General features: G+C 44.5%; 1 protein-coding gene across 7 annotated transcripts in view; it reads right to left on the reverse strand.

Moving 5' to 3' along the window:
• Window positions 1-929: 929 nt before the first annotated feature.
• Window positions 930-27,247, reverse strand: part of LOC137375112 (lactosylceramide 4-alpha-galactosyltransferase-like) — a 108,335-nt gene continuing 82,017 nt past the window's right edge. For 5 of the 7 annotated variants that reach the window (XM_068041750.1, XM_068041754.1, XM_068041755.1 and 2 more), the window contains 3 exons: window positions 24,795-25,333; window positions 16,873-17,287; window positions 930-1,270 (listed from right to left, as the gene is read on the reverse strand). In XM_068041750.1, the coding sequence (XP_067897851.1) occupies window positions 1,074-1,270; window positions 16,873-17,287; window positions 24,795-25,333 (1,151 nt within the window). In that variant the 3' untranslated portion in view covers window positions 930-1,073. Of the gene's footprint in view, window positions 1,276-10,436; window positions 17,288-24,794; window positions 25,334-27,247 lie in introns of those variants that run through there. The other 2 variants (XM_068041756.1, XM_068041751.1) reach the window with 2 other exon arrangements.

Below are 27,247 nucleotides of genomic sequence, written 5' to 3' on the forward strand. Positions count from 1 at the left end.
TTCCTCTGTTCTAATTGTATTTTCGCTAACATTACCTTGTCTGAGTCTGACTCCAACCCTGTCTCTGAATCTTCAGGCTTGAGTGAAAAATGGTTTGCCACAAGTCTTAGGATTTTGGATTTCTTAGCTTTTGCTTGGAAAGTAATCCCAAACTTTCCAGCTACATTTCTCAACTCTTTCATAGATAGGGCTTCTAACTTATCCCAAGTTTCTTCATCCTGGCTTGGGAAGGTACTGGCCTCGGATGCAGACATGTTAGGGCGGCACAGTGGTTAGCACCGCAGCCTCACAGCTCCAGCGACCTGGGTTCAATTCTGGGTCCTGCCTGTGTGGAGTTTGCAAGTTCTCCCTGTGACCACGTGGGTTTTCACCGGGTGCTCCAGTTTCCTCCCACATGCCAAAGACTTGCAGGTTGGTAGGTAAATTGGCCATTGTAAATTGCCCCTAGTATAGGTAGGTGGTAGGGAAATATAGGGACAGGTGAGGATGTGGTAGGAATATGGAATTAGTGTAGGGTTAGTATAAATGGGTGGTTGATGGTCGGCACAGACTCGGTGGGCTGAAGGGCCTGTTTCAGTGCTGTATCTCTAAATAAAAAACAATAAAAAATTAAAAAAATAAAAATATTCTCGCAGTAAAACCACAAGAAAACCTGTATTGAAGTTTTTTTTGATAGGGATCAATTTGGTTTTCCACTTCCAATTTCTCATTTGTCTGTAGGTTACGATCACGGACTAGAGCCCCCAAATTTCTGTTACGCCCAGCTGAGCAGGGAGTCTCAGGCTCCCTTTCACCCCAATCACACACAGTGATTGAACTTACCATCTAAGTGAGCGCTTGCTCCTGTTCCTCTAACAGAACAGCCAAAAAAATAATCAGACAGGTTTTCTAGAGTTTAAACAAGAAAGATGCAAGTTTATTATCCCTAACACGTTAAACCAGTTAAAAATACTAAAAATTACGCTACGCATTCACGCACCCATTCACACGAGAGTCACACACACACATACAAATAGATTACAGAGGGAAAGACAGAGTTGGGTAGTTGGAGTAGAGTTCAGAATAAATGGAATTTAAATACAGTTTATCAGTTGCAGAGTCCTTAGTTGAAATTGGATCCTGAAGTCCTCACTGGGCCACGTGCACAGTTCAGGCTTGCTTCTCAGGGCTTCAGAAGGCAGAAGAGGGGGCTGGATTCTTGTCCAGTAGGTGTTGGCTCTGGTGGTCTGTAGACTTGGTTTTACCAGTTGCAGCCGGGTCTTCTCTGGATCTGTACTGGAGAGAGAGAGGGAGAGACAGTGACAGAGAAAGACAGAGAGAGATGCTCTGTGAATGGCTTCTCAGTTACTGTTTTGCTTTCGGAGTCTGAAAAAAATCTAGTCTCTCCTGAGCTGCACAATAGTCACATGACATTCCCAAACCTCCTCTTGTTTTTTTAATGAGGTCCTTCTGATAGCTTCTCTGATATTCAAGGATTTACTTCTCTCAAGCCGTCCAGTCACACTTGGTGGGGGGTTGACTCTTTCAAAGTCAATGAGTGTCAATGGCTCCTGATGACTGTTGATAAAGCCATTTCAGTTAATTTAATCAGAGAGCACCCCACTTTTCTGGCTAGGTTGACTCAATGATGTTGTCTTCAGTCCACTCTGTTGATGTTTGATATGTAAATTCCAGTGGCCATCTTGGCTGCCAGCTTTTCTTCCTAAAAGTTATTTGTAACAATTTTCAGTCAAAATCTCAGGCGAGGTTCCAACCAATGAAATTAATATTTCCTATTTGGCATGTAGGGTTTTCATGGCAATGCAGATGAACCTCCAGGTGCACACTCTTTAGTGCCATTGAGTCTATATTGCCTCACCCTATCCCCTCTGTCAAAACGCATCACCTCACTTGTCTGTATTAAATTCCATTAGCCTGCTGATTCTGCTAGCCTATCTATGCCCTGCTCCAGGTAGTTTACTGTTTGCCACCACTCCAAATTTGGTACCACTGGCAAATTTTGAAATTCTAATCTGTTCCAAGATCCAAGCCATTTATATACAGCAAAAAAAAGCAGTGGTTCTAGCCCTGACCCTTGGGGAACACCACTATTCACCATCCTCCAGGCCTCCTCCTCCTCACACTCCTCCAACCTTTCCTCCACCTTCTCATGCTACTCGCACTGTTCATCTTCTTGCCTCTTCTAATCCTCATCGCATACACTCCCAAGTTCAGGGCTAATGCACCAGACAAGGCCTTACTCCTACTCTTCACGCACTTCCAGCTCCAATGACCCTGACTTTCTCCATATCCTCGCAGCAGGAACTCGATGCAGAATTATAGCTGCTATCTCCAGTATAGACAAGTGGTGATGAGGGCCGTTAGCTCTGGTACCAAATGGAAACTAAAGCACACCGTGTCTGTTGCATCAGCCAAGAGGCCCAGGGAGGAGGGTGAGAGGTTCAGGATGTAAAAGACTACACATTAGGGTAACAGGGGAAGAGAGGGACAGGAAGTGGGGGGGGGGTGGGGAAGAGGGGGACGGGGGGTTGGGGAAGAGAGGGACGGGGGGTTGGGGAAGAGAAGGACGGGGGGTTGGGGAAGAGAAGGACGGGGGGGGTGGGGGAAGAGAGGGACGGGGGGGTGGGGGAGAGAGGGACGGGGGGGTGGGGGAGAGAGGGGGACGGAGGTGGGGTGGGGGAGAGAGGGGGACGGAGGTGGGAGAGAGAGGGACGGAGGTGGGAGAGAGAGGGACGGGGAGAGGAATGGCGGGAGAGGGGGTTGTGGAGAGGTATCAGGAGACTGAAGGATGGGGAGAGAGGTACGGGGAGAGAGATATGGAGAGAGGTAGGGATGGGGAGAGAGGGGGATGGGGAGAGATAGGGATAGGGATGGGGAGAGAAAGGGAGAGGGATGGGGAGAGAAAGGGAGAGGGATGGGGAGAGAAAAGAATGGAGAGAGGGATGGGGAGAGGGAGGGATAAGAGAAGGGGGAGATGGATAGCAAGGAGAGGTAGTAAAGGAGGGCAGTGTCTCTGTGAGCTGGACTCGGGTGGTAAGGAGCTTTTATAAGTTGTGATCAGGGGGTGGGCGTGAGACGTGTGTTGAAAATGTTTAATATGTCTTGTGCTTCAATGCCACAAATTATTAACTAACGGTTCCATTTCTCGTCTACCTCAGGCTGAAGTACAATCAAATGTATTCCCATGAACAGCCCATATAAGTTATAGCTTTTTACAGCAATGCTTTTGCATTAGAAATTGTTTAAGGCAGCATTATAATTTATGTTATCGAATTGAGTCATGTAGAATCAAGGGGGTGGTCTTCAATATATGAGCCATCAGCACTGAACAACTGTGCCACTAAGCATGAATCTTAAAAGGCCGACCGGCCCCAAGGTGCCAGGCATCCAGATGTCTTCACTGCCAGATGTGTGTGGGGGTTGTGAGGGAGGCACCAAGAGGCCCGTTGTAAGGGAGCTGCAAGAGAACAAGAAATACAACTGACATTTAAATGTTTTTATATATTGTCTTTTCATGATCTCAGGACATCTCAAAGCACTTTACAGCCAATGAATTACTTTGGGTGTGTAGTCACTGTTGTAATGTAGAAAACACACCAGCCAATTTACACATAGTAAGATCCCACAAACAGCAATAAGATAAGTTGCCAGATCATCGTTTTTTTTAGGAAAATTGGTTGAGGGATAAATATTGGCCAGGACACCAGGGATAATTCCTCTGTTATTCTGCTAATGTGACAGGGTCTTTTACATCTAATAAAAAGAGCAGGCCAGGTCATATCATCTGAAAGATAGCACCACTAACAGTGCAACACTCCCTCTGTACTGCACTGGAGTGTACTGTGCGCTCACGTCCCTGGAGTGAGTCTTGAACCCACAACTTTCTAACTCAGATACAAGCATACTACCAACTCAGCCACAGCAGAAATATGCTGTGTGGTCCCAACTCTGTCCTCTGAGAAGCTGTTCCCAATCACTGGGCTGAATTTTACTGATCCCCCCTCCCCCCCCCAAACACGGGATCCATGGCAGGGCTGGGGGCAGTGGGGGGGCATGAAGATTGCCCTAGATGAGGCCCTCCACAGCCCTGACGCCGGGAATGCCCAGCCCGATATTGAGGCAACGGCGAGGCCTTGTGGCACCCCACCCCCCCACTCGGCGACAGGAGCCCCATTTATATATTTAAATAAATTAAAATCCATGAATTAATTACCTTTACACTTCCGCCATCCGTCCCAGTGCAATCTTCATGCCAGTGGCCAGCACTCCCACGCCTTCGGATCCCTGTCTAGGGAACTAAGATAGAACACTGGTGTGGGGGGGGGGGGGGGGGGGGTGCGAGGTGGGGAAACAGGTAAGTTTCTCAGTGTGGGTGGGGGAAGCAAGGTTAAAGTAGTACCATTAGTGTAGGGGGTGGTGGGAAGGGTTATAGTTTAAAGTTGATGCACTTTGGGGGAGGGAAGGTCAGGTGCACAAGATGTTTTTTGTAGAGTGCGGGGGGGGGGGGGGGAAGAGGGCAAGTAATTAATTCTATGTTTATTGGCAGGGGGTGTGGGAGGGGGGCAAGATTGAATTCAAGAAATTAAATAAATGTATACATCTTTAAATATTTAAATTGAACAGCAGGGCCCAAAGCCCTTTAAAATGGCACCAGCGCCTGTGCGCAGGCAGTTCACGCCATTGCCGGGCACGGACAGCTCAACCGCTCCATGTCATCGGGGTGGGGCGGTCCGCCCCGGCTATTTAAATGAGCCGCCGCATTTAATCAGTTCCGTGCCGTTGTTTTTGCCTGCTGCCGATATCGGGGGCGGGAGTATAAATTTCAGCCCAAGTCCCTATGCAGCTGAGGATGTTGGAATGCCCCCACAGCGTTCCCATCCCCCGCTCCTTCTGACAGAGGTGTCTGCGGGTAGTGCACAGGCAGTGTGTTAGGGTCCCGCTCAACGTTCCAGGCCATCAGCAGGAGGGCGCTGATAAAGCTACAAAATTCAGGGCCCATTTAATTTAGTCCTTTTCACCCATCACTCCTGTGCTTGCTGAATTACCTTGGCTCCCAGTCTGGAACCAGCCCTAGAATTAATTTCTTTTTTTTCAAATCCCTCCATGCCTTTGCCTCTCCCTATCTCTGTAACCTCTTCCAGCCCCACAACCCTCTAAGGAATCTATGCTCATCTACTTTGGCCTCTTGCACATTGTTGGCCGAGCCTTCAGCTGCTCTGGAATTGCTTCACTAAAACCTCTCTGCTTCTCTTCCTCTCTGTCCTCAAGATGCTGCTTACAACCTACTTCTTTGACATACTATCTCATTATGTGACTTGGTGTCAAACTTTGCTCAATAATGCTCCTGTGAAGCAGCTTGAGAAGTTTTCACTACGTTCAAGTCTCTATATAAATGCAAGTTCTTGTTGTCTAGTCTTAGGCTGGACATTTCCACCACTTAGCACAATTTCAGTGAGCAATGTGCCACAGTCAAGATAACTTTGGCCAGACCCTGGCCCCATGACCTCTGCATGACCAGCTGTGTTAATTCATGATGAGGATTGTCAGAGGATACAGCAGGATATAGATCGGTTGGAGACTTGGGCGGAGAAATGGCAGATGGAGTTTAATCTGGACAAATGTGAGGTAATGCATTTTGGAAGGTCTAATACAGGTGGGAAGTATACAGTAAATGGCAGAACCCTTAGGAGTATTGACAGGCAGAGAGATCTGGGCGTACAGGTCCACAGATCACTGAAAGTAGCAACGCAGGTGGATAAGGTAGTCAAGAAGGCATACGGCATGCTTGCCTTCGTCGGTCGGGGCATAGAGTATAAGAATTGGCAAGTCATGCTACAGCTGTACAGAACTTTAGTTAGGCCACACTTGGAATATTGTGTACAATTCTGGTCGCCACACTACCAGAAGGATGTGGAGGCTTTGGAGAGGGTACAGAAGAGGTTTACCAGGATGTTGCCTGGTCTGGAGGGCATTAGCTATGAGGAGAGGTTGGATAAACTCGGATTGTTTTCACTGGAACGACGGAGGTGGAGGGGCGACATGATAGAGGTTTACAAAGTTATGAGTGGCATGGACAGAGTGGATAGTCAGAAGCTTTTTCCCCAGGGTGGAAGAGTCAGTTACTAGGGAACATAGGTTTAAGGTGTGAGAGGCAAAGTTTAGAGGGGATTTGCGAGGCAAGTTCTTTACACAGAGGGTGGTGAGTGCCTGGAACTTGCTGTCAGGGGAGGTGGTGGAAGCAGGTACCATAGAGACGTTTAAGAGGCATCTTGACAAATACATGAATAGGATGGGAATAGAGGGATACGGACCCCGGAAGTGCAGAAGGTTTTAGTTTAGACAGGCATCAAGATCAGCGCAGGCTTGGAGGGCCGAATGGCCTGTTCCTGTGCTGTACTGTTCTTTGTTCTTTGTCATGCTCTTCCTGATTGTGTGGTCGGTGGAAGGGGTGGGGGAGGGGCAGTGGTTGCAGGAAGAAAGGTCCAGTAACTGGGAAACAACCAAAGGTCAGTGGAAGACAGACGAACCCTTTAAAAGCCTTGCAAGGAATGTTAACTCCCAACTCTAAACTGCCGACTCATTCTAACACAAGAACTAATAAAATCAACAGCAAACTCAACCCAATTCAAAACTGCTTTATTGTGTCAAAAATAATCAACATTGTGTTATATATAGTAGATATAAATCTATCAAAAGTACAGAAAAACTGCAGTCATTAAAAAAATTCCCTTCAGATCCATCTATCATGTGTGAGCAGATTTATCAATGTATATAAGATATGAATCAAAAATTTTGAAATTAGTTTAAAGGAAAGTATTTTATTCTCCAGAAGGAATGAGAATCTGATATTTAAAGAAAATAAACAGAAGTATAGACACACAATTACACTTCAAACATATTTTTAAAAGAGCATCTTACAAGGAATTTTTTCAGATTAAAGTGACTTTCAGATGCTATTTTGTCAATTGTCAGATATAAAATTAATGCCCATTTAGGCAGCATCATCAAAATTAAACCACCATTTCATAAACCCTCCACACAGTCAGTAACCAGAGTGTGACTGATTGAGATCAAAATGATTGTGTGATTCAGCCAAGAGATAGTATCTCAGAAAAATCACCGGGATCTCAAAGCAGGATGATGATAATTTGCCTTTTTCAACCAAACATAACCTCATCATTCCCCGAGCAGCATGCAAGGTGATGCATTATTTGAGAGAAGAATAATACATGTGTTCATAGAACGCGGTTTCCCTGAAAGTTGAATGGCAGACCCCATTTGAATTTTTATTTGGATTTTGTTGTGTCACATGATGTCCTCCTGCCACATTGACAGATTAAGATGCAACTTAAATGAATCAGTTACAACAATGGGCCCCAACACACACACCAAGCGACACTTTTCAGAGGAATGATCTCCGAGACTGATCAAGCGTCACTGCAAACGTAAGAGTTTCTGAACTCGAGAGACAGAGTCCGGTTAGCAACCCTCCAGGATTGTCCTAGAGCTTTCAGGAATTGAAAGCTCAGGAATCTCCTGACACTGCTACGAGCAAACCACAAGAAAAATCACAGGGGCATTCAAAAAACCACTTCTTGATTAGTTATAGAAATACAGGAGGTTGGAAAGAAAAGACTGTTAGTCAACAATCAGGTAGAGTCTGTTCATGTTCCAATTGGCATAGAAAGTAGAGCACCATGAAGGACATGTTGGGTGGAGTGTGGTGAGATAGAGGGCAGTTAGAGGGAGAAGGTCATGTGATGAAACCTCCTGGGACAAAGTCATAGCAAACGTCAAGTAAACACAGGAATGGAGGCACGTGGGAAGTACTTAACACTAGAAAATGCTTTGCTGATTGTCTAAAGGCAACAGTCAGATGGGATTGCACAAGGTGAAAATGGCCCAGCCATAGATTACGTTTTACATCAAGGTCAATTGAATTATGTTTTTCTCAACATGGGATACCACACATCAGACACTTCGGGCTGAATTTTCCCACGGGGATCCGGACTCCAATGTAAGGTCCATATGCAGGTCCTGAGCCCGCACATGGCTGAACAGCTTTATATGAGGCACAGGGCAGACTAGGGAAGCAGGAGGCCCAATAGGAAGGACCGCAGCAATGTCTGGACGGCAACGCCACCAAGAGGGGTGAGTGTTGCTGGAGAAGGTGGTGACCTGGGGGCTCCTCAAAATGCAGGCGCTCATGAAGGCTCCCTCTTCAGTGGTGGGGTGGTGGAAAAGATAACAAAGTACTGCGAGCGGCTTCAGGGCGCAGGTTGACCCCTTCTGGAAGAGTGCCTGCTACCGCTCCTGGGCCGCTGTGAGCATTGTAGCCCCCTGATGCTACCACCTATTTCAGCCATCCATAGACCTGGTAAGAGGCTTCCTCAGCAGCATTGCTGGGTTCCCGACACTGTGGGGGTGGAGGCTGGGGTGAGGGGGGGGGGGGGGGGGGGGTGGGGCGAGTATGCGATGCAGGAAAAGTTGCAGTGCTCAAGGAAAATGGCCCTTGAATGGGACCCAACGGGCTTCCCTGTCTCCTTGGAGCAACTTCCCAATTCCCATGGCAGCCTGCCCCGGGGAAGTCACCCATCCCAACAGGGTTTCCCACTGCTTTCCCAGCGGCCTTGCCTCCAAACCCGTTTCTGCGGGACTGGGAAAATTCAGCCTGTTGGATCCTCTGGGATAAGACTTAAGCAACTTAACTCAAAGAGAGAAAGAAAGGCTTACTGCTTTCTTTTCCAACATGAGTTGTTCAGGATCTAAAGTGCAACAGCCAATCAGAAACAAAGATTACAGTACATTAGTGGATGTGATACACAAATGTTGCACGTGCATAGGTGGCTTTAAAATATTAGCAGGATTTCGAATGAACCAAATGAGGCGCAGCCTTCCCATTGGACATAAGGTGACAGACAGGCAGCTTCAACTTGGCTGGCTCCACTTAAGCTTTCTTAACAAAGCTTTCATCAGACTCCGAGTGAGTACTATGGGACCACTGTCATTACAGAGAAGCCTTCAAAACTCGTCAGAGAAAATGGACTAAACTTAAAACATGGAAAAAAATGTTCATGTGTGGTAACTATTAATAACAGCAATGCCACGTTACAGGCCACTACCTAACACTATAAATTCAATTCTATACACTCTAGTCAATTTTTCAGACGCTAATTCCAAATGGAACCATACATTTAAACTGCGATCATTTACAGGTTTCTAAACTGTCATCCAATTTTTCTAAGCACTTTATAGAAAAGAAACCCCAAGTTCTGATCACCAGCAAGTGCATTTATGGGAGCAATGCAGTAAAACCCAAGCTGTAAACTCACAAAGGTTTCCTTTACATAATTTATAGTTTCACCTACAATTAATAGGCAGGAGGTAGACAGAGGAAGGTATATTCACCACATTCTGTAACTGGTATTATGGTAACAGGGTGTTTGGGCAGGCAAAGAGGACAGTTATAAAGAAATAAACACTACATGCACACGTTCACACGTGGACATGGGCGTGCAGGCACACACACCGAGATGTCTGGGCAAGTGAAAACAATCTGGGACAGAGTGAGCAGGACCCTCAGATATCTGGGCAAGTGCATCCACAGTGACTTCCTTATTCTCCAACAGCACCAAGTCCAGTCTGCCTATCAACCCGACAAGTTGTCCCAATGAGACCTTTCACTGGGCCCCTAATGCCGTACAGAAATCAACAGCATGTTCATCGCCATGGCGACCAGTCACCCCATGCACAAGAATCCTCAAAAACATTGTTTAAAATCTCACAGAATATTTCTGAAACAAAACAGATCAGCAATAAAGATGCTGTCACAATCGGACTGATGTTCTAAACCGTACAGAATAGCGAGTGTGCATCAGGAAACAGGATTTCTCTACGTGAAAGGATCAAGAACTTGAGGGCACTGATTTAAGGTAACTGGCAAAAGAAGCAATGGCGACATTAGGAAAAACTACTTTACGTAACAAGTGGTTACAATCTGGAATGCACTGCCAGGAAGTGTGGTGGAGGCCAGTTCAATTGAGGCATTCGAAAGGGAAATAGATAGTTATCTGAAAAGGAAGAATGTGCAAGGTTACAGGGAGAAGGTGGGGAAATGGCACTAAATGAATTGCTCAAACAGAGAGCTGGTGCGGACACGATGGGCCGAATGACCTCCTCCTGTACTGTACCAATTCTGTGATTCTGTTTATCTGAATGGCTGTTCGAGGAGCACACAATCAGAAATATGTGGCCTTCTGGTCATTATGGTGGAGATGGGTCTGCATTGGGTACGGTGGTGAGATGGGTGAAAATTGGTCAACTGTGTAATAAACACTAATCATCCATTAAGCATCCTCTAGTCAATAAAAATGACCACTCGGGATACTATGGTTTTGAGAAAGAAAACTTCACTTCAATAGTAACAACTAAACCAATTTTAATTCTGCACAATATGTTAGAATTCCTTTATTATAATAATCACAGCAAGAATAGGCTTATTGAAGTCACACCTGTAAACTTTCAAGCAACTCAAAATACAGGGGATAAGCAATGGGCCTGGCTCAGTACTGAGCCCCTCCTACCTGGAGCTGGTTTGAGGCCTGTGCCAGGAATCTGGCCTCAAGAGTACAGCCAGCATGAAGGCCAGAAGCAAAAAAAAAAGGGAACAACTTCAATGGAAAGAGAGAGGGAAAGCCATGAATCAATTATTCACAAGCTGTTGATATTCAGACGTATAAAGGCAATAAATACATAATTTCCTGATTTCAAATTTGACCACCGTACTTGTGGGCTCATGAAGATCAAAGATCAGTGCACCAAAAAGTGGCTGCTATTTATACTGTTGCTCTCTCTGAAACTTCCTACACACTGTGGTCTCACCTCCATCACGCCACTGAGCTAGGTATTGTCCCCTTGGGGAAGGATGTTAAGTCACAGAATGTTTGAGCCCGATGGACCTGTCACAGCTCCCAACATTAACACTACAACTGGAGAAATGTGAAAAGCAACTGTTGTTCTCTAGGGGCTTGGTTTTTCTCAGCACTTTACACAGAAAGGTTTTCATTGAAGTACAGTCACATTTATGCTGGCAAACAGACAGAAAATATAAAGGGAGTGTGAGAGTAGGCATGAAAATAATCTCATTAAGCAGTTCAAACAACTTCAGATTGAAACACTGGATTTACAGTGAAACTAGTTTCAATCAGATGGTCTATTTTCACAGCGGGTGCTACAATGTGCAGCCCCTGCAACGACCTCTGCAATCATGACTCCAACACACCTCTTAATTATGGCATTAGGGCATTCTGATTGAAAGAGGAAAGGTGACAAGAGGAGGTCAGAAATGCCCACCTAATTATAAATAAATGGTTAAAAATAACTTTTGGGGAAAGCTTTTACAAGCAGCCAAACAGACTACCCCCTCTGCATTTTTTCAGTCTCCAGAGTCAACGCTCATCTTCTTGACCAGTTACTCCTCACAACTTGGACACCAATTGGATCAAGATTACAAGCAACAGAGACCTGGGAGATCAGAGCTACCTATTCTCTCAGCTGCTGAATGTCATATAGCATGGGAAAGCCCAAAGAGTGGAAAATGTACATTTTTGTTTGAAGTGGAGAGAAGACAAAAATATACAAAAGTCATTGATAGGCGTAGTCTATAGGCCACCAAATAATATCACATTGGGGAGGGCAATAAACAAAGAAATAACTAATGCCTGTAAAAATGGTACGGCAATTATCATGGGGGATTTTAATCTACACGTAGATTGGTCGAACCAGCTCAGTCAGGGTAGCCTTGAGGGGGAGTTTGTTGAGTGTATCCGTGATAGTTTTCTTGAACAGTGTGTAATGGAACCAACGAAGGAGCAAGCTACCCTAGATCTAGTCCTGTGTAATGAGACAAGAATAAATGATGACCTCATAGTTAGGGATCCTGTTGGAAGGAGTGATCACAGTATGGTTGAATTTAGAATACAGATGGAGAGTGTGAAGATAAAATCCAATACCAGGGTCCTGCGCTTGAACAAGGGGGACTACAATAGAATGAGGGAGGACTTGGCTAAAGTAGACTGGAAACAAAGATTTTATGGTGGGACAGTTGACGAGCAGTGGAGGACTTTCAAAGCAATTTTTCAAAGTGCTCAGCAAAAGTACAGTCCAGTGAAAAGGAAGGACTGGAAGAAAAGGGGTAATCTGCCATGAGTGTCTAAGGAAATAAGGGAGGCTATCAAATTGAAAGAGAAGGCATACAAAGTGGCCAAAAACAGCATGAAACTAGAAGACTGGGAAAACTTTAAAGGTCAACAGAAAGCCACAAAAAGAGCTATAAAGAAAAGTAAGATAGAACATGAGAAAAAACTAGCACAGAATATAAAGACAGATAGCAAAAGTTTCTATAAATATATAAAACGAAAAAGACTGGCTAAAGTAAACGTTGGTGCTTTAGAGGATGAGAAGGGGAATTTAGTTATGGGATATGATGAAATGGCCGAGGCATTGAACAGGTATTTTGTATCGGTCTTCATAGTGGAGGACATTAATAACATGCCAGTAATTGACAAAGAGACGAACGTAGGTGAGGACCTGGAAACAATCATTATTACGGAAGAGGTAGTGTTGGGCAAGCTAATGGAGCTAAGGATTGATAAGTCTCCTGGCCCTGATGGAATGCATCCCAGGGTACTAAAAGAGATGGCGGGAGAAATAGCAGGTGCACTGGCGGTAATTTTCCAAAATTCGCTGGACTCTGGGGTAGTCCCAGCAGATTGGAAAACAGCAGATGTGACGCCACTGTTTAAAAAGGGAGGTAGAGAAAAGATGGGGAATTATAGACCGGTTAGCTTAACCTCTGTAGTGGGGAAGATGCTGGAGTCTATTATCAAGGAAGAAATAGGGCATCGCGATAAAAATTGTCCCGTTGGGCAGACGCAGCATGGGTTCATGAAGGGCAGGTCATGCTTGACAAATCTTTTGGAATTCTATGATGACATTACGAGCAAGGTGGACAATGGGGACCCAGTGGATGTGGTGTACCTAGATTTCCAAAAGGCCTTCGACAAGGTGCCGCACAAGAGGCTGCTGCATAAGATAAGGATGCATGGCGTTAGGGGTAAAGTATTAGCATGGATAGAGGATTGGTTGACTAACAGGAAGCAGAGAGTGGGGATAAATGAGTGCTATTCTGGTTGGCAATCAATCAGTCACTAGTGGTGTGCCTCAGGGATCGGTGTTGGGACCGCAATTATTTACAATTTATATAGATGATTTGGAGTTGGGGACCACGTGTAGGGTGTCAAAGTTTGCAGATGACACTAAGATGAGTGGCAGAGCAAAGTGTGCAGATGACTGTGAAACTTTGCAGAGGAACATAGATACATTGAGTGAGTGGGCAAAGGTCTGGCAGATGGAATACAATGTTAATAAATGTGAAGTCATTCATTTCGGTAGGAGTAACAGTAAAAAGGATTATTACTTGAATGGTAAAAAGTTGCAGCATGCTGCTATGCAGAGGGACCTGGGTGTCCTTGTGCATGAATCGCAGAAGGTTAGTCTGCAGGTACAGCAAGTAATTAGGAAGGCAAATGGAATTTTGTCCTTCATTGCTAAAGGGATTGAGTTTAAAAGCAGAGAGGTTATGTTGCAGCTGTATAAGGTACTGGTGAGGCCGCAGCTGGAGTACTGTGTGCAGTTTTGGTCTCCTTACTTGAGAAAGGATATACTGGCACTGGAGAGGGTGCAGAGGAGGTTCACTAGGTTGATTCCGGAGTTGAGGGGGTTGGCTTATGAGGAGAGACTGAGTAGATTGGGATTATATTCATTGGAATTCAGAAGAATGAGGGGAGATTTTATTGAAACATATAAAATCATGAAGGGAATAGATAAGATACAAGTAGAGAGGATGTTTCCACTGGCAGGTGAAGCTAGGACAAGAGGGCATAGCCTCAAGATTAGAGGGAGCAGATTTAGGACTGAATTAAGGAACTTCTTCACCCAGAGGGTTGTTAATCTGTGGAATTCCTTGCCCAGTGAAGTAGTTGACGCTTCTTCAGTAAACGTTTTTAAAGCTAAGGTAGATATCTTTTTAAACAATAAAGAAATTAAGGGATACGGTGAGAGCGCGGGTAAGTGGATCTGAGTCCACGAAAAGATCAGCCATGATCTTATTGAATGGCGGAGCAGGCTCGAGAGGCCAGACGGCCTACTCCTGCTCCTAGCTCTTATGATCTTATGATTTATAGTTTTGAAAAAGGTGGTCAGTTCATTTTGGTCTCGAGCAGCATCCATTGCTTTGAGCGGACTTTGACAACAGGTGGAAAAGCTCAACTTTAATCACAAGCTTCACATGGAAACTCTCAAGTGGAATGAGGTGCATTTTATTTTAGAATAAAAAACATGTACACAACACCCGCATCACATGAGAAAATCATACATGGTGGGTATTTTTCACTCCCAGTGGCGAGTGTATAGAGGGTGTCTGGGCAGCCTAATCGGAGGCTTGCTGAGGCCCCGTCACCAGTTTTCTGCTCACTGATTCAAGTTAAATTTAGCCCTACTCAAGTCTAGCTACTGCCATGAAAACAAAGTCAGCACTGCACAAAAGAAACTGAAAAAACCCACAGTGACTTACTGTTGGTTTCTGAGAGAAGTACATTGCTATTCTTGGGCGTGAGCTCAAAAAGGGAACAAACAAAACCAAACTTCAGCTAAAACAAAAACAAGGCCTTTGACCAAGAATCAGATCACATCAGCATGTGGGGTATCTGCACATGATCCTGCCCTACCAATCGCAACAGTCACCATTATATCACTACTAAATGCCACAATAGAATGTTCCATCTCATGAAAAGGCAGCAGCATGCCAAGTGCAGGGCTGCTATTCCAGTACGGAGGTAAGCTGTGGGAAGTATCTGCTGCTCACACTTTAGCTTGGATTCCTCCCCATTCCTTTAATAAAATGGGACCAAATAGCCTGAAACCAATTACTCGTAACATGCAGCAGGAGTCTGAGTCATTAGGATGTAGTAACACTGTCCCCATCACATCAACACATACCCCGCTCCACTTCAACCAATGCAGGACTGGGAATGTCCCTCAAGAGACAGATCTGATCTGACCCCCAAGAGCATTAAAGTCAGAAAGTGCAAAACCCCATCCATGGGCCTCACAATGGTAAGGTTGCAGTAGGTGCAGTATAACTCCAGTCTATTGTAATAAACACACCTTCTGTGTCTAACCACTTTATAAACTTAGTTTTCAATATTAACAGCAAGATCCTAATCCCACTGTGCTCTAATCACATTAATGATTGATCATCACACACAAGTTCAAGTATGCATGCTCGGAGCACCCTCGCAGAGGATCTCAGTGACGTGCAGAAAGTTGACACGATGCCTCTGATCAGTAACCATGCGTCTCACTCAGATACTGGCTCCATATTGTTAGCTTCAGTGTAACCACGATAGAAGATAAAGCTTTTTTTGAAAAAAAATAAGTGGGCAGATACACTCAGCTTGTTGAGTCTTTCCTTCCCAGTTATAACTGCAGCTGAAATACAAGCACGATTGCACAAAGCAACAGCCCCATTTAGATCAATTAAAAAGGCTGAATCTGCGAGGCACTTAATTGCATAGTCATTCAAAAAAATATCCAATAAATCAATAGACAATAGTGCAAAGTTTTCCCTGATTCCACCAAAAATTACAGAAGCTCAAACTGAAATCTGTAATATATAAAGTAGTCAAAATCAAACTTTTATCAGACATAAAAATCAAAATTTGCATCCAGTGTGTATAGAGTACAATCCTAGTAGAGACGAGAGGCAGTGATTCAGTCAATACATAACGCTGTCATAACCACATTTTCAAGATTTAGGAATATATGAACGCTATTCATGTAAAATAAAAAGTAACCTTACCTGCATAAGGGGCCCTTTCGATAGTAAAGAGTGCAATAGCAGATATAAGTCATTTGGAATACTGCACCAGTAAGTAACAGCCATTGGTTATACTTTACCAATAAATTCTTCACCAAAGGGCTGTGAATACTAATGGCAAGTTACTGATTTTAAGAAAAGTACAACAGAGGCAGTTTGCAGTGGTTGTACTATAAGCCAGAAAGATTGTAATGCCCTTTAAAAAAAAACAAAAGTGTGAAGATGGTTTGGATCAGGAAGGTCTCCCTGTGTTAAACTCACTGTCATTCTTTATACTGTATACAGTCTACTCCCTATAACTTAGTCATTTTTTGCACTGGAGAAAATGAATTATTCAATCATTCAACTTAGGCAATGTCAATAACACAGGATAAATAAAATTGAGTCGAAAGATGATGTGAATTGAACAATTTTGAATGAACTTGCCTAGACTGTAGTAAAGGCACGGACGTCAGGAAGGGGTCAGTAACACAAAAAAAATGTGATGTCAGCCAATCTTAGTTCGTGTAGCCACTGAAGGTTGTTGGGAGGGGCGAGGGTTATAAACATAGTAAAATTAGAGGCAGGATACCACCTTTCCCTTTTTGTCACCAAAACCCAAGTAGTCACACAGAATGCAGAGAGACGCAAGTGAAGAAATAAAGAGATGAGGTTGAGTGGGACCCGATGATATAAGTCGTCATGATTGGTTTGGTTAGCAGTGATTTTGTAGTAATTAACATTCAATGCACATATGCAAATCAACACTGAAATCAATCATCTTAAGAGAGATTTATACGTGCTAGGACAGTAGTTACTGAAGAAATATTCTAGATACGATTGACTTTCTTTGATTAAAGCTTCATGACCACCACTTAAATAATTCCAGATATGTACACCATTAGTCTTTGAAAATTTGTTTTCAATATCATTGTTTTTACTTTTGTTCCACACACCTCTTTCAAAGTACTTTCCCCAATCCGCGTATGAAATTGGGTAGAACCAGTTACTGGACAAGTACAAAATCCCCTTGCATTCTTTGTCAAGGAACTCATCAAGATCATCTGTATCACACCATTCCCTCAACATTCGGCTCATCAGGTCAGGACCCTGATGGCCCCAATCGTCTCCCTTGTAATTGTCGACGTAATCCTTTATGCACTTCCTAGTGAAGAAATGATTGCGGTTAAATCCCAAAGCTGCACCATTGGCATAATTTCTTGATTGGGCACAGATGAAATTTCTGAACTTCAAGGGTTTTAGCGATATGACGTCTGTGTCCAGATAGATGCCTCCATACTTCCACAGCAGTGCTATCCGACAGGCATCAGATAGCACGTGAATCCAATACATTTCATCATCAGGATTTGCCTGTATAATAACAGAGTAAAGGCTCATCACTTGCAAGTTTTGATATTAAAATGGCCCTTCCTTCCAAATGGCCAGCCCCTTTCTCCACACAATGCGTACGGATTGAGGGCCAATTATCAAGAGCACTTTGTAACTGCCTGCGAGGTGGTATGTGTGGATAGGAGAAGCTGAGCTGGTTCAGTCTTAAACTTGCATGGTCTCTCTATGGATAAAGGTTGTAACCACTTTTCCTATTCCATCTGGCAAAGTCTACAACTTCAATTTGATGGGAATATGGATGAGATGTCACAAGAGCCAATGTCCTACTATCCATGCCATATCAAATAAAGCTTTAGCTAGAAATAAAACAAAACCATAGGCTTCAGACCAAATTGAGAATTACTGACTACATGCCTGCTGTATTCCATGGCTTATGCTGAAATATTACTTGTGTAATGCACAAAAATGTGTTTTGTTTAAACTCGAAATGTTAGACACCACAAAACTGAGTCACTGGGTGAATGCATACCAGATGCCCAGTAGCTCATCCTGCTCTCACATATTGGATCCTCCACTGAGGTTGGTAAAAGAAACAGTTTATAGCAAATGTTCAGACTTTACCAAGTTATTAATTTTGGCGTTTCTACACTGTTGAATTCCAAGAAAACAACCATCAGACAGAATGAATTCAGCATTAAAACATCATAAATAGAGTTATAGTGAAAGGAAAACTGTAGATCTACATTTCATTACCCTGATAGATTATCTGAGACAGCCCTCTGAATACTGACTGGAAACCAAAACTGATCCTTAACCAATGGGCTGCATGGGGCAGTCGCGAGATTTGCTCTGCAGAGCCGGCGCGATATTATAAGCGGCAGCTCATTTACATGGCTGGGGCGGACCGCCCTCCCCCCAATAATGTGGAGGGGGTGGGCAATCCGTCCCTGGCAACGGCGTCCTGCACCACTGTGCAGGCGTCATTTTAAAAGGGATTGGAGCCCTTACTGACAGTTTAAACTTTTAAAGAGACAGTGAATTTTAAAGTATTAAAAATTAGAAAAATCTTTCCAGCCCCTCTCCCACTCCCCCCAATAATCTTACACATCATTCCTGCCCTCTCCCCCGCCAAAATGCTTATCTTGAGCATCTGACCTTTGGCCCACCCCGCCCAAAGTTCAGAAACTTTTACCTTTACCCCTTCCCCTCACTCCCTCGACCAATCAGGTAAGTTTTTTCTCTCTCCCTCCCTCCCACACTGAAATACTTACTTCCTCCCTCCTCCGCACCAGGTGTCCCGCATCAGATATCCAGTCGGAGATCGGACGGTGCGGGAGTGCCAGCCACCGACTCCAATATCGGAGTGGGACGAGGCGAATAATTATTCTTTCATTTCCATCTCTTAGCATATTTAAATGGATGCCCTGTCGCCGAGTGGCGGGGGTGGCTGCCATGAGGCTTTGCCGCCACTGGTAATATGGGGCGGGGCCTTCCCAGCATCGAGGCCCGTGGGGGGCCTCTCTCAGAGGTATTTTCCGGTCACGACCCCCAACATTGGAGGGGGGGGGGGCGGTGGGGGCTGGTAAAATTCAGCCCATTAAGTGTATTTGAACACAAGATTAGTAAAGCATGTAAATTGTTGGGATTTTCCATTTTGTATAATCTCAGGTTTAGGAATACTGCTCTTTTGATAGAATGCACAGCAAAATATTTTTCCTTCCACACAAGCAGCCAGCAGGAAATGTCTATGCATGCTAGAACTTGAGAAACAGGGACTAATATTTCAATAAGGTTAAAAAAAAAGCCAGCTGGGTATTTCTTGGGAGGGGAAAATGGCAAAACATTGGTCTCCAGCCTATAGTATCTGCTCTCTTTTAATTAAAACAGCCCAACTCAAAATAGCAATGGTTCTGGTCTATGTTTGTTAGGTTTGAGAACCAATGCTCCTTTGTATATGATGTAAATAAAACTGGAACAATTGTTAACATTCGCATGCTGCAATTAAATTATACGCGACCAGCAGTGTGATAATGCAAACAAATGAACTGGATGGGTGGTTAAGCACTATGTCATGCTAGGCCCCCACCTGCCAAGAATGAGGCACATTAATTTTGTCATGAACATTGATTTTAAACTGTTAGTGGAGTGAAGAAAGGACTTGTTAAACAGATCAGCCGTGGCTGAAAAAGACGTTTGCATATTAACGGACGGTGATTGGAAGGACAAAGGACCATTCCCTGACAGATTCAACCCACAATGGACCTTGATCACCGGGTATTGTGTGTAGGAGGAGCATTCCAGAGACTGCCAAGGTAATACAATCCAGGACGTGGTCAGACCAGTTAGTCACACGACTAACCTGCTTGACAACCTGGAGTTTTCTGAATTCTACAAACAATTTGAACTGAGAGTGTCTGTTTGCTCCTGGACTGAGAAGATCTCTCCTGTCTGCTCCTATCTCTTTCTCACAAGCCTCCGAGTCCACTAATGACACATGAACCCCAAGAGAGAAAAGTCTCCTACAGCAAACAAGGTTTAAGAAGAATACTGGACCCCAATGAAAAGCAAGATCTACCTACAATCAAGGACTCTACAGTGAGTTCGAAGAGCCATAACAAAAACTCTTCAGATATTGCCTCAAACATTTCACTTTAATTTTCTTCTGCTCTTTTCTGTCTCTATCTGCATGGGTGTATCGTGCATGCATGGAGGTGTGGGTGCGTCGTGTACCCGTAGGCATCAACCAAATTAGAGTTTAAGTTCAAGTTTAATAAATTTCAATCTTTCTTCTTTAAGCCTAAGAAAACCTGTTTATGCTGGTTTCTTTGCCTCATAATTGGAAAGCGGCGAACAAGAATTCACCAAGGGCAGCTAAAAACACGGTGTGTTAAAAATTAAACCCCATTACGGTAAGACCAGGTGAAGGCTGAAAGGGAACCCTAGACCTCTTTCTCACCTGGTCGTAACGGAAATTTGGGGGCTAGCATCTGGAATTGACCCATAGACAAACAAGAGAAATTGGAAGCGGGAAGCCAAATTGTTCCCAATCAAAAAAAAAGCATGATTTCAATACAGGTTTTCTTGTGGTTGTGTATGATTGAAACTAACATGTATGCGACTGAAGCTAGTAGCTCCTCAAGCCAAGGTGAAGTAACTTGGGATAAGTTAAAAGCACTGTCTAGGGAGGAGCTTAGGAAAATGGCTGAGCAGTGTGAAATCACTGTACGTGGCAAAGGCTAGGAAGTCTGAACTCCGAAGGCTAGTGGCCAACCATTTTTCCCTGGAATCTGAAGCAGAAACAGGGCAAGAAGCAGACTCCGACAGGGTATTGTTAGCAAAGATACAATTAGAACAAAGGAAACTTGAATTTGAAGAACAAGAGAGAGAGAGAGAGCCTTCCAGAAGAAACATGAAGAGAAAGAGAGGAGAGAGAGAGAGAAAGAATATTCCAGAAAGAATGCAAAGAAAGAGAGCTGAAGCGGCTTGAGTTAACTAGGGAGCAACAGAGTAACCCCTGTGAAAGCATGGCCAGTATGGAGGAGCGTAATTCAGGGCTGGGTACAAAATTGTTAAAACAAGCTCAACTAATTTCAAAATTAAATGAAGAAGATGTAGAAGATTTTTTGCGTCCTTTGAGAAACTGGCAAGGCAGCTAAAATGGCCAGGTGAGACCTGGCCTCCTTTACTACAAAGCAAGCTAACTGGAAAAGCCCATGAGGTTTATTCCCTGTTGCCAGATAAGAGTTCATCAAATTACAAACTGACAAAAAGTGCTATCCTCGGGGCATATGAATTAGTGGCCGAAGTCTATCGCCAAAAGTTTAAAACCCTCAAGAAGCAAGCTATTCAAACTTATCTGTAGTTTGAAAGAAGTAAGCATCTGGTTTTTCACCAGTGGCTGAGGGCTCTTAAAGTACAGCTCAGCTATGAGAATCTCAGAGAAGTATTTCTCTTAGAGGAATTTAAACACTCTCTCCCACTCTCCATAAAGACCCATGTAGAGGAGCAACTGGGTCCAGAGAGCCCGGCAAGCAGCCATTCTGGCCAATGAGTTTGCTTTAATTTTATAAGTTGGTTTCCCAGGGGAGAACCTTTCCTAGTCACCCCCACAAATCTGACAGGGACAAAGGGTGGGAAGGGAATAGGAGCCCAAGCAGTCCTGGGAGGGAAAGAAAAGTAGGAGACACAGGGGGGCCCTTCTCTAGCAAAAAAGGAAGGTGTTGTGAGCAGGAGTGAGACCCGGAGACCTGTGCGCTTCCATTGTAATAAAGCAGGGCATTTAAAAGCTGACTGCTGGAAACTGAAGGGAAAACCTATAGGGTAAATCAGGGCACACCTGCTCAGTGAAGAAGCGAACCTGATCGAAAGCACAGCAGAACAAGCTGTGGCTTTACATGCAGCAAGAGTGAGATCCAGGAAACTTACGGCTGCAAGTGCAAGAAAATTCAATAGGATTCCTGAAGGCTATCAGGGCTTTGTGTCTGAAGGGAAAGTAACCCCATACCCCTCGAGAAGGACAAGCAAGCCTATAGTGATTCTCAGGGACACAGGGGCCACTAGATCCCTTTTTACTGGGAAAAGGCCTGACCTTTCCCCCAGAGAGTGCAGTGAACACCAAAATGGTGGTGAATGGTATTGGAGGGCAGCGTATGCCTGTACCTCTAGACCGGGTGCACCTCGAGTGCGACATTGTTTCGGGACCAGTGACCGTAGGAATTTCCCTAGTTTGCCTGTGGACGGGGCTGACCTGTTCCTCGGTAATGATCTGGCGGGGGTGAAGGTGGTAGCCCTCCCCCCAGTTGTGAAAGAAAGACCACAGGAGTTCAGAGAGACAGGGCAGTGGCAGGAGACGGACGCCCGCAGTTTCCCTGAATGTGTAGTGGAGCAGGCCATGATCAAACCAGCTCCCCCAGAGGAGACTGTATTGGCACTGCAGGCAGAGGACCATGAGGTCTGCCTGTACGAGACTTTCTTTGGAAAGTTAGGAGACCCAGGGAATTAATTAAATGGATTTTTCCTAGCTGCAGCTCAGCGAGCCGACCCAGTATTGCAATAGTTAGCACAGGCTGCCCAGTCTGAAAGTGAAGCAGAGGGAGTCCCTGATTGCTACTGAGGTACTGATGAGGAAATGGAGTTCTCCTCACAGACGTGAGAGCAAGTGAAAGTCTCCTATAGCGAACAGGGTTTAAGAAGAATACTGGGCCCCAACGACAAGCAAGAACTACTTACAATCGAGGACTCTACAGTGAGCTTGAAGAACCATAACAACTCTTCAGATATTGCCTCAAACTTTTCACTTTATTTTTCTTCTGATCTTTTCTGTCTCTATTTGCATGGGTGTATCGCATATGCATGCTATCGTGGGTGCGTCATGTATCCGTAGGCATCAAATAATTAGAGTTTAATGCCAAATTTAATAAATTTTAATTTTTCTTCTTTAAACCTGAGAAAGCCTGTTTGTGCTGGTTTCTTTGCCTTATAATTGGAAAGTGGTGAACAAGGATTCACCAAGGGGGAGCTCAAAACATGGTGTTTTAAAAGTTAAACCCTGTTACAGTAAGACCAGGTGAAGGCTGAGAGGGAACCCTAGACCTCTCTCACCAGGTCGTAACAACTAAATTATAAGTTGAAACAAAAACAAGAAATGCTGGAATCACTCAGCAGGTCTGGCAGCATCTGTGGAAAGAGAAGGGTTCCGAAGAAGGGTCACTGACCCGAAACGTTAACTCTGCTTCTCTTTCCACAGATGCTGCCAGACCTGCTGAGTGATTCCAGCATTTCTTGTTTTTGTTTCAGATTTCCAGCATCCGCAGTATTTTGCTTTTAAATTATAAGTTGAGACTGGGCTGGGTTGATTGATAAGCCAGTATTGTTAAGTTAGTGTGTAAGTACTGAAGACTGGGTGTAATTTCTCACTGACCACTTTGAAAGAGCATCTGTATAGAATAGCTAGCTGCTTGCACCAACCATATTGTTTAAGTTTAAGTTTATTGCACTGGAGGTGAGCAATGAATTGTAGTTGGTTTAAAATTACTCTCACTTGAATCTCCAAGTTCATAATTTATTCTGTTAGGATAGTGGAATTTGCATAATGTGCGAGAATCTGCAAACTATGTAGTGTTCAAAATCACCGCAGGCAGAAGGACTGTCTCCATGTGAACTTGTAGGTCAAAAGCTCCAGAGCTTGAGAAACAATTGGAGTCACTAGATACTACATGGGAAGAGGAGGTGGTGTTTGAGAGACCCTTGCAGGAAATGGTCATCCTGTTATCAGGGAGGATGAGTGAGACAGAGAGATGAATCAGAGGAAAGAGAAGGACTTCAATGGAGGTAGTGCAAGAACCTCCCAAGCTGTCTGAAATGATTTGATAGTGATGGATCGTAACGATAGCAAAGACAATTCAGGCAATGAAAATCACAGGCAAAATCACAGCACCGTGGCATACCCTGATGGAAAACACTAGTGTACAGGTAAAATCAAGTGAAAAGTTTGAGGCAATATCTGAAGAGTTGTTATGGTTCTTCAAACTCAAGGTAGGACTAAAAGAAATTCTATTAGTGGGATAGACAACCATTTCTGCAGCCACAACCTCACAGATTGACTTCAATTGCCATCTTCTGCAGACTCTAATTCCCTGTTTAACTGACGAAGAAAAGACTTGACTCTTCCATCTCTGTGCCAGGGATTAGCTCGTGGAGTTGCCAGTGAAAACGGCTACCTTCCTCCTGGGAATGATTCCTGAGATAACCATGCCATCTATTCGGCTAAGCCACACCCTGCTGTGCTCAAATCAATGACATCATTTCAACAATGCAAGTGCATGACATCAATGGAATACAGAAACAATCCCCATCGTCCCAAACTGATACAAGAGAAACACAAATCAGAAACGTTTGTCTAATGTTTGTTAGACAAAGATCAAATTAGCATTCTCAGGACTAGGGAGTTTCCAAACTAATGGTCCCCATAACACAAATGAACAAAGTGTAGTATGAATCGTTGAAATAAAAACTGTTGATTTTCAAATATAATGCTGAATGTACTGCAAGTAGCTCCAGTCTGGCCACCTTTCTGATTCTGCAATCAATTCCTTTTGTACCTGAAAATTTGCTTCTGAAAAACTCAACTTAAATCTAAAACATTTAAGAAATTTAAATTCAGCATTATACATCACCTTACATATAGAAATGGGTATGTAGCTTGTCAGAGTAAAGTTTACCATTTTATTTTTCATATTGAGGACCAATATCAGTGTTTGCCAACCACAGATTCAGCAGCCAGTTCTATCCAATTACTTACCTTTTCAAAACCAAAATACCGCAGATGCTGGAAATCTGAAACAAAAACTGAAAATGCTTGGAAATGCTCAGCAGGTCAGGCAGCATCTGTGGAGGGAATAACAGTGTCAATGTTTCAGGTCGATGACATTTCGTCAGAACGGCCAGGTCATTGACCCGAAATGTTAGCACTGTTTTTCCCTCCACAGATGCTGCCTGACCTGCTGAGCATTTCCAGTTTTTCCCTTACCTTTTTATACCATTCGGCCAAGTCAGTGTTGCTGAACAATTCTTCAAGATTCAAAGGCAATATGACAACATTCTTGATTGAAGAAAGCAGAGTGAGAGCTTGGTACTGATGCTCTGATGATTCCATATTGAATCCTTTCATGAAGTAATAAACAGTTTTGTCAGGGTTTATTTTAGCAGCTGATTCAACGGCACAAATGGCCAATGGCGAAGGGTTCATTTCATCGGAGGTCTGCACAAGCATAATTCCAGGCTCTGTGGCTGGGTGCAGAACTTTCAAAGCAGCTGCATGGCTTGAAGCGTCTTTACGGGAGGCATGGCGAACCCATTTCTCTTCTTCAGTATGGACTGGTTGGCCCATATCCTTTCCCAACTTATTGGGCCTGAAATGGTTGGAATAATTTGTAAAGTATCCACGGAGCAAAGTCTTGTTCAAAAAGGGATTTAAGAGAAAGTAGACGATGACACCAATTACTGACAACATGGAGAATAATAATACTTTGTGACGCTTTTTCATAACTGGAGATCGTTCTTCGATTACTGTGAAAAGAAAGAATGGTTTAAGAAGGAAGTCAAACAGCCTCATTGTGGTTTTATATTATCATACCTGTGATAAGCATCACTTATGAGTTCAAAAGCAAAATGGTGCCAATGCTGTAAATCTGAAATAAAAACTGAAAATGTTGGAAATACTCAGCAGGTCAGGCAGCACCTGCGGAGAGAGAAACAGTGTTAATATTTCAAGTCTGATGAAAAGGTCATCAACCTGAAACACTGGGCTGGATTTTCACTGCAGAGGTGGGAAACAGGAACTGGCTCTGGGTCTGTTTGTGTTTCAGAAACCTGCCTCCTTTGGGAAGCTGATTCCACTTGCAAATTTCAAGTGGGAAAGCCCTTAATTGGTATGGAGACAAGTTTCCTGTCCCCATGGGAGCCAGCAAGATTGAAAATGGCAATGGGTCAGATCAAGTGGGCTTTCACAGCAGTTATCACTGAGGCTACTGATTGCCCGGAGGGAGAGATCTGCCTTCCACAGCACCAGAGGGAAGCGAGATGTCACAGGGCAGTTGGAGGCCTGGCACTAAGGGCAGGACAGACCCTTGCTTCATCAATACCCACCTGGATTTAATGTTAGATATCGTGAGGGAGAGTTGGGAGGTCCTCTTCCTGCAGGGTGGCAGGTGGAGGCCACCTCACCCTGCAGCAGGGGCACATCTCTGTTCTGTGTTATCCCCCTCTGCCCTCTCTTCCTCCTCCTCTCACATCGACTGCTCCTCCCCGGTGAGCTGCTTCCTTCCAGGGCCTCACTATCCTCAAGGTCCACACCTCTCTGGAATGTCATGCTACGGCAGGATGATATTGGAAGGAGCCGTTCGACTGGTCCAGGCACCGGAATCGCATCTTCAGAAAACTGATGGCGTGCTCAATGTTTGGCCTGCTAAGCAGGTGGCGTTGGCTGTATCGCCTCTGTCTGGGGCTCCAGTACAGGGGTCAGTTGCATCTCTTCAAGAGCTTTCCCCTTGAATCCATCAATGCACTTCGGGGGTTGGAGTGAAGATCTGAGGCAGTCTGGACTGGCGGAGGATGAAGGATTTATGGTAATTGCCAGGAAAACGAGCGCACACATAGAGGAAGCTCTTCTTGTGGTTATGGCACTGGCACTGTTATTTGCAGGTAGCTGACTCTTGGGCTGTGCACCCGATGTCTTAGTCGCACCTTCCTCCTCTTGGACCCCGCGCTGTGCTCCTCTGGCCTCCTGCTGTCCAGGAGGCTGCATCAGCTGAAGCTCATCCTGGCTGCTCTGTCCAGTGTCACAGTAGTCTCTTCCCATCTGACTTCCCTCAGCTGGGCTTTGTGCGATCACCAGGCCTTCCCCTGCCAACTCCAGCTGAGCTTTATTTGCCCCCTCTGCTTTATTTTAATCAGCCCTTCCCATAGCCCTCATGGCCTTCCACACTGCTCACACCTTCACAACCCAGTTGTATTCCCCCATGGTGCCTTCTCCGTTCCTAGCCTTTAAAAATTGTTCACTGACACTATCTCTTGGCATTTCTTCACAGACAAAGATTTTGGGAAGGTTGTACTCATAGGTTGCAGGCCCACTGGTGGTTAGTCAGGCCTATCCGTGACCGGCAGGTTCTCCCACAGCGGGTACAAGTGAAGATGTAGTCACTGCTGGGGGCAATTGGATCTATCCTTCTCCTCCTTTTCTCTTTCATGCTGGTTCTTCACTCAGTCTCAAAGGTGTCTGTAGCCCACCTGATGTAGCATCTATGGCCTGCACTTCCTACTGGTGATGGTCGATGTGACACACAGAGAGGGATTTCTTCAGGGAGTCCTTGAAACGTTTGCATGGGGCCCCTCTGTTCCGTTTACCTGTGGTCAGCTCTCCATATAACACGATCTTGGGCAGGCGACTGTCATCCATCCGGGCAACGTGACCCACCCAACACA

The sequence above is a fragment of the Heterodontus francisci genome, chromosome 11 (assembly GCF_036365525.1).
Source record: "Heterodontus francisci isolate sHetFra1 chromosome 11, sHetFra1.hap1, whole genome shotgun sequence".
In the NCBI taxonomy this organism is placed as follows: Eukaryota; Metazoa; Chordata; class Chondrichthyes; order Heterodontiformes; family Heterodontidae; genus Heterodontus; species Heterodontus francisci.